The sequence below is a fragment of the Callorhinchus milii genome, unplaced genomic scaffold (assembly GCF_018977255.1).
Source record: "Callorhinchus milii isolate IMCB2004 unplaced genomic scaffold, IMCB_Cmil_1.0 Scaffold14, whole genome shotgun sequence".
Lineage (NCBI taxonomy): Eukaryota > Metazoa > Chordata > Chondrichthyes > Chimaeriformes > Callorhinchidae > Callorhinchus > Callorhinchus milii.
The window spans coordinates 4,833,060-4,845,548 of NW_024704755.1; the positions used below are offsets into that span (position 1 = coordinate 4,833,060).

General features: G+C 36.0%; 1 protein-coding gene across 1 annotated transcript in view; it reads left to right on the forward strand.

Moving 5' to 3' along the window:
• Window positions 1-12,489, forward strand: part of LOC121850145 (early endosome antigen 1-like) — a 116,150-nt gene that overhangs the window by 100,808 nt on the left and 2,853 nt on the right. The window contains exons 14-18 of the mRNA XM_042340385.1: window positions 110-268; window positions 1,612-1,695; window positions 2,703-2,849; window positions 4,751-4,918; window positions 10,327-10,506. Coding sequence (XP_042196319.1) covers window positions 110-268; window positions 1,612-1,695; window positions 2,703-2,849; window positions 4,751-4,918; window positions 10,327-10,506 — 738 coding nt within the window. The remainder of the gene's footprint in view (window positions 1-109; window positions 269-1,611; window positions 1,696-2,702; window positions 2,850-4,750; window positions 4,919-10,326; window positions 10,507-12,489) is intronic.

Genomic DNA, 12,489 nt, shown 5'->3' on the forward strand with positions numbered 1-12,489 from the left:
GAGTATTTAAGTCAGTGCTTTTGTTCCTGTGATGTAAATTAAATGAATGCTTTGTTTATTTATGTCAATTAGAAAGGAAGATTTATATTGTGTATCTTTATTTGTACAGATGATAAAACTTGAGCAGACAATCAAACAGCTTAAGGAAGAAAGAGTCCGACTGCAGCAACACTGCCACGAATTGGTAGAAGAAAATGAACGGCTTCACGCACAACTGGAGGCTGAGAACTTAGCTATGGAAAGTGAGCAGAATGTTATGTCAATGGAGGTCAGTCCCCTTTTGTTCAATAGAGCTCCACGAAACCTCTATATAGAATTAGACATTTTGATCTGTGCATCACATCGGATTTTCACTTAGCCGTAAACAATGTGTAAATTTGTCTGAAAAAATCGCATAACCACTGGAAAATATCGTGGCATGAAATCTGTTCAACATGTTCACAATAATGAACTAGTTAGTCCACAACACAAGAAAATCAATGGATAATTTCCCTTCAAAACATTTTAGATCATGATCTGTGTTACATGATCCACCTATACACTCTATCAGCTTTAGTTCTTTTCCCCCATTCGCAAATCACAAGATTAGTTCGGATGAAGAACTTCTGATCTCTGTTTCAGGAGTCCTTGGCTTCCTGCGAAAAATTACTTTGCATTAAAATGATTTTTTTCTTACAACTCTAAAACTGTAGGTGTCAACAAAGTTGCTTGACTTTTTACAAATTTATTTAAAAAGTTAATTTTTAAGGTTTTTGTCATTTGGAACTAACTAGGATTGCTCAGTCACATTAACTTTATATTCTACAGATGCAAAGAGGTTTGAGTTGCGTTCTTTCTTGGCTTTGGTGTTGACAGCAATAACTGTGCTTACTATCTTTGTAACTTAACCTAACCATGGTAACCTATCTTAGTGAATTGTGACAAGTTTTTAGATTGGATATGAAGAATGCTCTCAAATGTGATAGAGCTTAGAGCAAAGGGACATGGCTCAAATTGAAGACTCATTTCCAATCAAATAGGAGTTCACAGAGATATCCAATTTAATATGGAACTCCCAAAAGCAGTATGATTGTCAATTCAGCAGGAGATTCAAAATGGCATCCACACTCGAATTGTAACAGGTTTCAAGGCACTAATGTATAATGTTATTCAAGGGACAGATGGAAAATGTGCATAGCAGTGGAGACTATGAGAGTGAAAAATAGGAAAGGAAAAAAGTGTTTCCCAATAAAATTCAGTTAAATCCATGTACATAAACAGCCATGTTACAAGTACTGTAACTTCATGGAAAATATCAGATTTAATATAATTACCAAAGCACAATTTGCCCCCCATAAAATCAGTCATTGTATTTCTGACCTGTGATACCAAATAAGAGTAAAGATTTTGACATAACCAAACAAGCCATTTCCTTTCTTCTGGATTTCCGTTCAGTCATTGATTCTGTAATTTTCAAACATGCAACTTATTTGTATTGGAAAAAGCATCAAAGGAAACAGAAAACCTTTGTTGTGACATAACACCACATCATGTCAGAAGCCCTTAAAAAAGTCATGTCACCATTGTTGCTAAATATGTATTAAAAATAAATGAAACCCTTTTTTTCTCCAGTTGAATATAAAGGAAAGTTTGATTCACAAGCTGAAAAAGGAAAGCATTGCCCTGCAAGACAAAGCTAAGGCAGCTGAACAAAAGGTAAAGTGTTCTGCATGATTTGCAATTCCGGGTCTACATAAATCTTTCAAAATTTGGCACATGCACAAAAATTATATACATTTAAAACCAGAAGAAGCATATTTCTACATAATGTGTTGATTTCTGTTGTGTTTACATGAAAATGAATGTGATACCAAAATATAAAGTGATAATAAATATTCACTTATTGGGTTAAATTGTAGACATTTTAGATCTCTCCTGGGATTGGGAGAGTTGCTTTACATTTCATGCAATTCCAAGGCGATGTGTTTGAAGATGATACTGATTTTCATGTTGTCAAGTTACTCCAAGTGGCCACCTTCATGCAAATCCCTAATTCCAATTATGCAGCAAATTGTCTAGTTCACTTAGATGGTTTGTGTTCACTGCACCTTCAACTCGCGAGAGATCACAGGCTCAACCAAAATCTTTTGGGTGTTTATTTATAATTACATGATTTTTCACGTAAGCATTCTTTTGAAGTAAAGAAGCTGATTCTTAGCAGCTCATTAATACCTGAATCACAACTATGTCAATGGCGACAAAATTAAAAATAACGGGACACTAAAAAACTGTGGATTCTCTGAGATTGTATAAATTGAGAATCTATTTTTCTATGTAACCAAATACGAAAACGTCACTTATGGAGCTCTAAACTTTTGTGATAAAGATCACGTTATGTTTTTGTTGGTACAGCATACTTGTTTAATTTCAGTGAATTTTAATGTTATGTATTGCAGAGGGTCCAGTCAGGAATGGAAAATATTTACATGTAATGCTTCTGTCGGTTGAATACAGTAATATGTTGCAGAACTATCACCTCTTTTATCCTCTTTTATAAAAAGAACTGCAGAAGAATAGTATGTATTTTAGGCTTTATTGTGGATGCTCCTGTGTTGCTTGTATCTGAACCATTAGGAGTACTATGCCCTAATTTTTGATGTTTTACATTAGAGAGAAAAAAATGACAATGTCTCTTACATTCTCTTTCTTTCCTTTCACAACAGATTTTTCAACTTGAGATGCAGATTGAACATCTAAATCAGCAGCTTGAATCAACAGAGGCAGTCAAAGTGACCAGTGATGAGACAATCCACAGCCTAGAGAGACAGCTTCGAGAATACAGAACACGCCATGAGGAGACCGCAGAAGAGGTCACTGTTGTTACAATCTAAACACTTTTTATCATTTAGATTTGCTTGTTATTTTCTGCTCATAGCTTTGCAATTTTAAACATCCATCCTTCAACTGAGAGAAGGGCAAATAAATAGACCACAGATTTCTCGGCAAACATTTTGCACCGACATTGGTTGGGAGTTTAGTTGAATGGGGCACACATCATGGTCATGGACATTAGCTGAGAATCAATTTAAGTGGCTAATGAGTGGATTCCCTTCATCTGAATTTTCATGTAATTTGATCATATTTCTCCACTCCTCAAATTGTTATATTTGGGGCAGTTTCTGGTTTTATTGGTGTAAATAGATAATGAAAAAAATTCAATAATTAAACCAGAGTTTCAGATACATTTTGTTGCATTAGACTTACCCCAGTGAGAAGGAAGAGTATCCTATCCCTGATCAACATGGTAATACAATATACTTGCCTGCTCCCCAATATATCAAAGATTGGATACAAAAAGACCTGGGTTAAATTTTTAAGAGGTAATATATTTATTGAATGGCATTCATATTGGAAAAAAAAATCTCCTTTGAGTGCTGTGGGTTGGCATTGAGTGTTAATCTGACTCAAAACTTTGATTTAGAAAACTGCAAAGCAAGCATCTGAAGTGCAGTCCCACAAGAAATGACTTAAATTAACCTTCATGTTAATTCTGTTATGACCCAGCATTGCAGTTGAGACTGGTAATGTTCTGTATTATGCAACTCTGGAATTTGGTGATCTATTTCGTGTCCCTGTGAATATCTTCAAACCTGTCTGACTGGATCTTGCAAAACATTATCTTGTGTTCTTCCACCAATGATATGCTCATAGCTGTATGGGTTGCTCTCAAATGCATCTTTCTGTATTGTAGTTGATGGTTTAATCTACAACTCTTTTCCCATCAACTGGGGTTTTCCAAGGGTTCATGTTCTATCCTCCCCTTTATCCATTATTCCCTCCACTAATCCAACCCTATCCTCTTTTGGCTGTTAATTCCACTCTATATTCATCACCTTGCTTCAGATTGTATGCCCTCAGTGCCCTTAACCTTAACTCCTTCCGCAAAGCAATGTTTCAATCACTGAATCTTGATCTTCGTGCCCTTCAATGGAGAAATGAAACTATTTTTTTCAATTTTTCACACATAGTTACTTCATTTCTCTTTGCAAGTCAAACCATGGTTAGATTTCTCTGAAAAAAAATTAAATGGCACTTGTCTCCCAAACCAGAGTATCATTGGAGCAACGCCAATGATGTTATGCCAAATAGGGAATTCTACACCAATCTATTTTTCCTAGATTCTTTTCTAACTTTGCTGTTTTATAGCATGAGGCATATTGAGTGCTGATTTATACTGATTTTGTATCACAAGTTTACGCCTCTGGAGGCAAATCATAATGAAGAATGACTGATTTTCCTACCACCAAACTTAAGAGAATCCTTTTTGGAGTCTCATCTCTGTCTGCCTCTGTATGGAGGGATCTGACCCTATGATACATGTTACAGTTATTGGACTCAATGAAATGTTATTTTACTCAAGTGTGCACCAAACTGAAGGAATTTGTAAAATCAGCTGAAGAGTCAGATGCAGTGTGTTCAGTTTGGCATCATATTTTGAGCCTTGAGAACCACAAAATAAGAGAAAAAGCAAAAAGACCTCTGATCTCTTCACAGATCTTTTGCTTTGCTGTATTGGTGCTATATACACCTTCACAACCAACGAACAAGGAACGATTGCGCGTGTAAATATTCTGATGATGAATGCACTTCTTGTTTGCGTATTTTAATTTGTTTAAACCAAAAGAACTTTGTTTATTTTGCACACAAGTTCGTTTCCTCTATTCTATTGAAAGAAACTGGTGATCTTATGTTCGAACATTATTTATTCTAGGTGAATCGATGTGAAGATACAATAAGACAGCTGAATGGAGAGCTTTCATCTATTCAAATTGTTCAGGATTCAACTAAGAGGAGCATTGAGGTGAAGGAGGAAACAATCCAACAACTGACGACTGAGACTGAGATACTACAAAACAAACTCAAAGAATGTCAAACACGGGTAATGCCATTTTACTTTTGGGTGCTTTATACAGCAACATATTCAAAGAACAGATAATGAGGGCGCTTACAAATATTCTGTTAATCAGACTTAACTATGCTCACAGTTTCATCTGCATTTTAATTAGGAACATAGGAACAGGAGTAGACCATTCACCCCCTTGAGCCTGTTCCACCATTGTATTAGATCATGCCTGATCTGTACCTCAACTAAATATACCCACTTTTTCTCCACATCCCTTGATACCTTACCTAACAAATATATGTTGATTCTATTGACCCATATTGCCACATTGTGTTCTAAAAGCATTGCATTTAACTATGGAAAGCTATGTTGAAGCAGGAGAGAACAATAATTGAATTTCACAAAAATAATTTGACACTGTGAAATGCTTCAATGCTGACTGATTACAATTTTGTTCAAAACATAAGTATCACAATTTAGCGACTTTTATTAATCAGATTTTGGTAAGCTTTGGCGTTCTGGCTTGATCAAGCTTTTGTGTTCTGGGGAGTGGTTGGGAGCCTGGTGGGTGATTGAAATTGACTGATAATTGGGGATGGAATCTTTCTTCGTTTAACTGCACATTGTTTAAATAATTAACAACTTTAATATACTTCATAAAAATCATGCAACTGTACCTTCGGCTGTCACTTTGTTACAGAAATATAGAAAGGAATCTGCAGGACACATGTATAACCTTCAGACTGGTTCAGCATCTAGTTAGCCATCGTTAGGGATATCCTTCCGACGTGAAAGCTGCTATATAAATGTAATTTATTGTTGTTTATTTTCATTACTATTTGCTGATTGAACATAAAACTTTCCAAACACAACATGCTCTTCATTTTCACATCTGCATTTAAAATTAATGATTTTCTGGATAAGAATTCAAATTGTTGTTCTTGTCCGACTTGAGGTTAAATTTACGTCAGTGGAGCAAACACTGTAGCTGGAAGTACAGTCAGGTAGGTGACAGTAGCTTAGTGAATAATCAGGAAAACTGATAATTCAGGCATGGATAATCGAGGTTCTACTCTACTTAATAATTACTGTGAGCAACAAATGATTATGTTGCATGTTTGAGACCTTAACTCCAAAATTCAAGTAATTGTGAAATAATGTATTGAAATTTCTTGGGTCTCATAAACCAAATGGAAAAGAATGAGGTCTGCCTGAAATTCGACTCTGTATCACGCTGTGGATACTTTGCTTTCAATTGTTTTGTCTGAGCCAAGACACTTGTAATTCAGATTGACTTGTATACTATTTCTTTGTTTTTGGAAATCAATTTCCTGTTATCCTGAAACTCGCTCCGCAGTCTATTCCATGCAGCCTCCAGGTACTTGGGGTAATAAAATTCTGTCTGCATTCTGCACTGTGAGGTGTTTGATGTTACTTTTTGTAGAATACAGATACAGTAACAGAATAATAATGTAAAACTCTCAGTAGGATGGCTGTGAAAGGAGTGAGGAGACTGATGATGCTTTCTGCATTGCTGATTAGCCAGCTTTTTTCTCGTTGCAATGAAGCTTCGTGCATCAGGCTTCACTCAAATAAATGACCCAGGGAATTAAAGGTCATTTCAGCCATAAAGTAATATTCTCTTGATAAGAAGCACCTTTGCATTAAACACCAACTCGTGATGGTCGGAGTGCTATTATTTGAATTTTTCAATTCACTCTTATTCACAGATGTGCAGGAGTCTAGTTATTGGTTCCTAGTGAATATATTTCCCAGACTAGGCAACTGTTATTTAAGTGTTCCGAGACACTGCCCCGCATGAAGGCACTATATCATTGCAAGTTGTTGTGGTTGTAATGTGTCAACTAAAAATGCTTTTAACGTTTCTTGAAATCGGAAAGAATTTATGTTGCCTTTTTATCGGATGTACCCACTCTTTTAATTGAATTAGGATTAGCAGGTTTATGAAATCGAGCGGATACGTCGCTCAATATTGTATGTGACCTAAATATTTTACATTAATCTATCATTATATGTATGTATATGGCTGAGGAACTTCAGCCCTATTTTCACAAAACAAATTTACTGCAGTACATCAGAAATGTACTCTGCTGAGATGGAGAGGAATTTGTAACTACATTTCTACATCACAGCAACATACTGCTTCCTTACTAGCCTCATTGTAATTCAGTAAAATTGGTCCCATGGTGGATACATCATCCAGAATACTACCTCAGTACAAAATACTGATCTAATTAATAGATCATTGCATAGTTTTTTTTTTGCAGTCTACTATTTTGAATGGCATGTCCCACCTGGTACTTTTTCACTGTGATAACTGGGTATAATGAAGTCAGGAAACAATTAATGATAATTATCTTTACATTTGATATTGCACCTTTCATGTCAGGGAAAGGGCTGAAAGTGCTTCACAAGATTTACTATAAAGTGCAGTGACTTTATTTTGTAGGTGAATTAGGAAGAAATCAAAATGTTAACTACTCATGTAGGGAAAGTTGCAATATTACAAGTGGAATTTCTACACAGTGCAAGAGCACCCAATATATGTTGTGTGTTGGATGTCCCTATAATCTATTAGACATTGTATTCCCTTAGATCTGCTATAATTGTGACATGAGGATGCAGAAAACTCTTCTGTGAGTGTCATTCACACTAAACTGAGATACTGGGAATAATTCTAGAAATACGAAACCCAAAGCAATCACAATTGGGGGTTGTAAAATTTCATTAAAATTACCAACTTAATATGGGATTTAGGTGTTTGTAAATCACTTGAGACTTTCGTGAAAAGCGCTATATCAAATGCAAGGATTATTATTATTATCATTGTTGCTATAGAACTTACCCTTCAATTAGGTTACAGACAAGTTTTCAATATTTCTATTCGTAATTTTTAACATGTGTGCAACTTCCCTCGACCCAAAGAAAAAATAACACTTTCATGCTATTCCTAAGGAAGACTGCAATTTGTCACTTTTTCTAGTTGAACGTTTTAATAAATTCTCGACTCAATGCTTCATATGATGATGATATTGTATCACCCACAAGGCTTAATTGTCTGTGTTTTAATAGACATAAGCATGTATGCTTCTGTACTATCATAATGGTTCTCAATTGATGAGATCATAACTCATTTGAACATTTGATTTCCTGGGAAAAATTGAACTGGTTCTGAACATCCTCTATTAAAAATATGGTGTGATTAAAAATCAGCTCTATATGATTAATGTCTGTAAGGCAGCATGTAAGATTTGATCTACATTTATCAGCTTCCAGGTGCAACAGCAAGAGAAGTTGAAGCTATAAACAGTCATTTACATTTCACTTTTATCACACATTTTCTGACTGTTTATATCTTGCTGAATTTGGATGTAGCTTAAAGAAGCTATATGTCATTAACGGTAATTATAATACAGCTAATGTTTTAGGGCTAGAATTGATCCTGACCTGAGGGTTAAGGCATTTAACATAGGAAAACCTTGCTGATCCCAGAATATAGAAATCATAGCATGCCTTGGCGAATTTGTTCATTTCAGACTAAATCTATCCCCATATCCTCCAATACTGTTCTGAAAGCAGATACATATGCAGTTCTCCTTTGAAGTTAATTGAAGGAGTATCCACTGCTTTTGTTGGGCAGACAGTATGCTCTATATGCACCACTCTTGTGAGGGAAGGGGTGGTGGAGGAGAAGAGGGAGCAATTCTTCTCATCTCTGGTCCTGCTTGCGGCTTTTTAATCAGGAAGTACTTACATTTACAGACAGAAGTATTGGAGATGGCGATAATACAGAGTTGTAATCCCATTGGTAAATTAAAACAACCAACCATTCAAGAAACATTTTGAATTCATAATTCCACAACAAGAAAGAGGAAGGTATTTGGCCTATATTGAAGTATGCTTGCTTTAAACTCATACTCAGAATGTGGATGGTATTGATAGGGACAGCATTTATTGCCCATCCAAACCCACTTGCCATGAGAAGATTATGGAGGCCTTCTCTTTAAACTGCTGAAGTTCTTGTGGTTGTCCTTCCACAATGGAGTTGCAGGATATTCCTCCCTTCAGGAGAACAAATAAATTAACATGCCAAAGTGAAAAATCAAATGCAAGTATTATTTTGTTGAAGGCAAAAAAGGCTTAGACCTATAATAACATACACAAAGTATCAAAATATCTACTAATGTCACTGTTAGTGAATCAATCCATGGCCTAAACGGGTGGCAAAAACGAAAGTGGAGTAGAAAAAAATTTCAAGATGAGAAGAGAAACCATCAAACCGAGAAGAAAACATTTGGCTGAATGAGGATGCAATAGCCAAACCTTACTATCTACTCACCAAGGAAAATGCTACGTCCTCAGAGTATGAACAGGATGGTAAGTGTTTCTTTAAACAATCTCCCCACAGTACTGTGAAAGCATGTTAATAACATTCACCTTAATTAGCTTGCTAATAGCAGTGTGTGAAGTCATTAATTCATATGAATAAAAGGCCTGTTTCCATATACCTCAGCTGCACTTGAACTGCATAAATTATCATATGCGTTTGATGTCTGCAGAAGTCCCTCTGCATTTCCACTACTTGTTTAATCCAAAATCATTAATAGAACAATGTTCTTCTTTTATTCACAGATGAGTCATGTTCATTGCTGAATCCATCCCTAAGGCTAAAATCCCCATCAATGTGGTGTAAGAGAACCCCAAACTCTGGCAAGAGGAAGTCAAAATCAGGGACTGAAGATGTGCTATCTAGGGACAATGATCCACAGTGTGCCACTGAGTGAAAGGAAGTCTCTTAAACTATCCTCCACAGCTCCTTCTTTGTGGTACACTATTTAAGCTAGAGAATCTATAGCAATGGTTTGGGAGACATGTTGCCATGCCACACAGATGTTAACACTGACAGTACCAGAGCCTGCTGAAGCCATGCTTTATCATTCTGTTAACTTTACTGTAAATAAAATGGTTTTGAAGGATTAGTCATTTTGTCACTGTCTCTTAAAGAAAGTATTGTATAGATACTTCTGAACCCCGAAGGTCATCAACCCATGTTTCTAATGAGAATAAGGCGCTTTGAGACGCCTCGAAGACGTGATAATGTGTTGTATTAAATCCAAGGATTATTATTATTATAAGTTCATCTTGTGAGTCTTCTCGTACCTCACAGCATAAAATCCTACAATCATCGTTTTGCTCTGCTCTGCTCTGCTTCAACGATTGTGAAGTCCAGTGATATGAAAGAGTTTTCACAGCCTTGGATGGATCAGAGCTTAATGGTCTGAACTATCTTTTCTAATTCCCCATGCTTTCTTAAGTCATCAGTTCCATTGAAATCCTGAACCAAATATTGATCAGCAACAGATCTTATACACTGTATTCTAAATGCCATTCGAGAGATTAACAAAAAAATTCTGGTTTTGCAGATGCTGGAAATGGAAGAACAACTGAATGCTACTGATTTTGAATCTGACACCTTAAGGGACAAACTGCAGAATAAAGCAGAAGAAGTTCAGCAGCTTACGGACCAGTTCAGGGAATATCAAGAAGCTCAGCATCAGGTGACCAACGAACTGGATGAAACAAGGAGGAAAGCAAACAATGAGGTACCTGATTGACTTTTGACTAGAAATAAAAAAAAACTAAAGTGTGCAGTAAAATGTTTAAAATGTTGACCATAATAATGATCATTTGATATAGCGCTTTATCACATCACTGAGATGTCTTCACTGAGTATACAGTGAATGTATTGACTGTATTTTTTTGGGTGAAACGCAGCAGCCAATTATACACAGCAGTGTCCCACCATCCTGATCACCAGCATGATCAAAAGTCAAGTTTTAGGATAGAAAGGGGTCTGTTGAAATGATTGACTATTTTGCAGACCTGAGTGTTGTTTGTTTGTTTGTTTGTTTGTTTGTATATGTGATTCATTTTGAAATTGTAATAATTTATTGTTCTTTGGCTGATTGTATTTTGAAGAGAAATTAAATCCCAGTGGTGTGTATTCCTTTCATTACTTTATTGTTCTTTCTATTAATTACAATGGATACTTACTAAGAAGATCAGCAAAAGGACTGAGAAATTTCGACCACATTAAAGGATTGACCTCAGTCATAAGTTTGTGATACTGTACTGTATAATACAATGTTGAAATGAAAAAACTGCAAAAAAGAACTAACCACGTTAGTGAGTTGACTACATTTTCTCTTTGACCGTGCCTTCAACTCCCCTCTCGACTCTCTACCCCCTCCTCGCTCCCTCCCTTCCCTCCCCCTGACCATTTCCCCCCTGCTCGGGTCTTGTCCCAACTGTACAGCGCCTTCGGACGTCCTCCCAACATGAAAGGCGCTCTATAAATGGAATCTTGTTATTGTTGTTGTAGTGGGGTGACCTTAAAATGAGCTTCCACTGTACTCTGTTTCTTCATTGCTCTGCATTCCTCTGTTCTGGACACTGTGTTTTATATAAATCACCTGCATTCGTCTTGTGCAACATATATACAGCATGTTTGAAAGAGATTTTGTTGGCAAGTTTGCAGTATTAACAGTATGAGCTGTCCTGGAGTCAGCCCTGATTTTCAAACCACCTGGAGGAGATAATTTTAAGAGCCGTGTGATTCACACACTCTGCAGTAAAAATATGGAATGTGAGATTAGCACTCTTCCCCCATAAGATATTAAAATTTCCCAGAAACTTTCAAGGAACTTTACTATTAATGATATTAAGATTGCACGATCGACTCTTTAATATCATTAAAATGGAAACACCCCATTTCTGTTTCTGAACATACACCAATCTCTGAAATTGGGATTTTTTTTTCAGTCCTGATTGAAAATGATGTGGAGCAGAAAGTCTAAATTGGGCTTCAATCCTGAAAATATAATCATAGTATAGCTGTCTAGTGAGTTCCTGAGTTGCATGAAATGTTGTTAAAATTACTGAAAATCATCTGCACCATCATCTTTAAACTCTGTTTTTGCTTGAATGCATACACATACCAAAGCCCACAAAGTAAACAAACATATAAAAAGATATGTTTTGACCATTGTACTTATTTTACTTTTATGGACATGGGATAACGTATTTTTTTCTATTTTTAAAAATATGATCAACATACAATAGTTTGAAAGCTGTGGTGCAACTTATGGTATTTTAAATACAAGAAGGCCATGATAAGGAAAACCAATAATTAGCCAGAACAAAATAAATAAGTCCTTGATAAAATGGCTCAGTAAATGGCTTCATATTTGATATTTTACGTTGTACCCATGGAAGTGTAATTGGTATCCTTTAGATACATTTGTTTGACAAATGTGCTGATATTGTGACACACATGATTAGATCACATGAGTATTATGTAGTCTAGTCATTTGGTAGGTTCAATGCAAGTGTTCACTTGTTACTTAGATTTTTACAGGTTGTTCCACAGCTAATTCAACTTTTGCTGCTTGCTTTGTGTGAATGGATTGCTCCAGGAATCTGCACCCCACAATACTAAAATGGTTACTGACAAAGTTGGAAACCTTTGATAAGGACAGAAAGCTACATAGAGTAATAATGATTCTATTCTGGGAGGGTAGTAATTT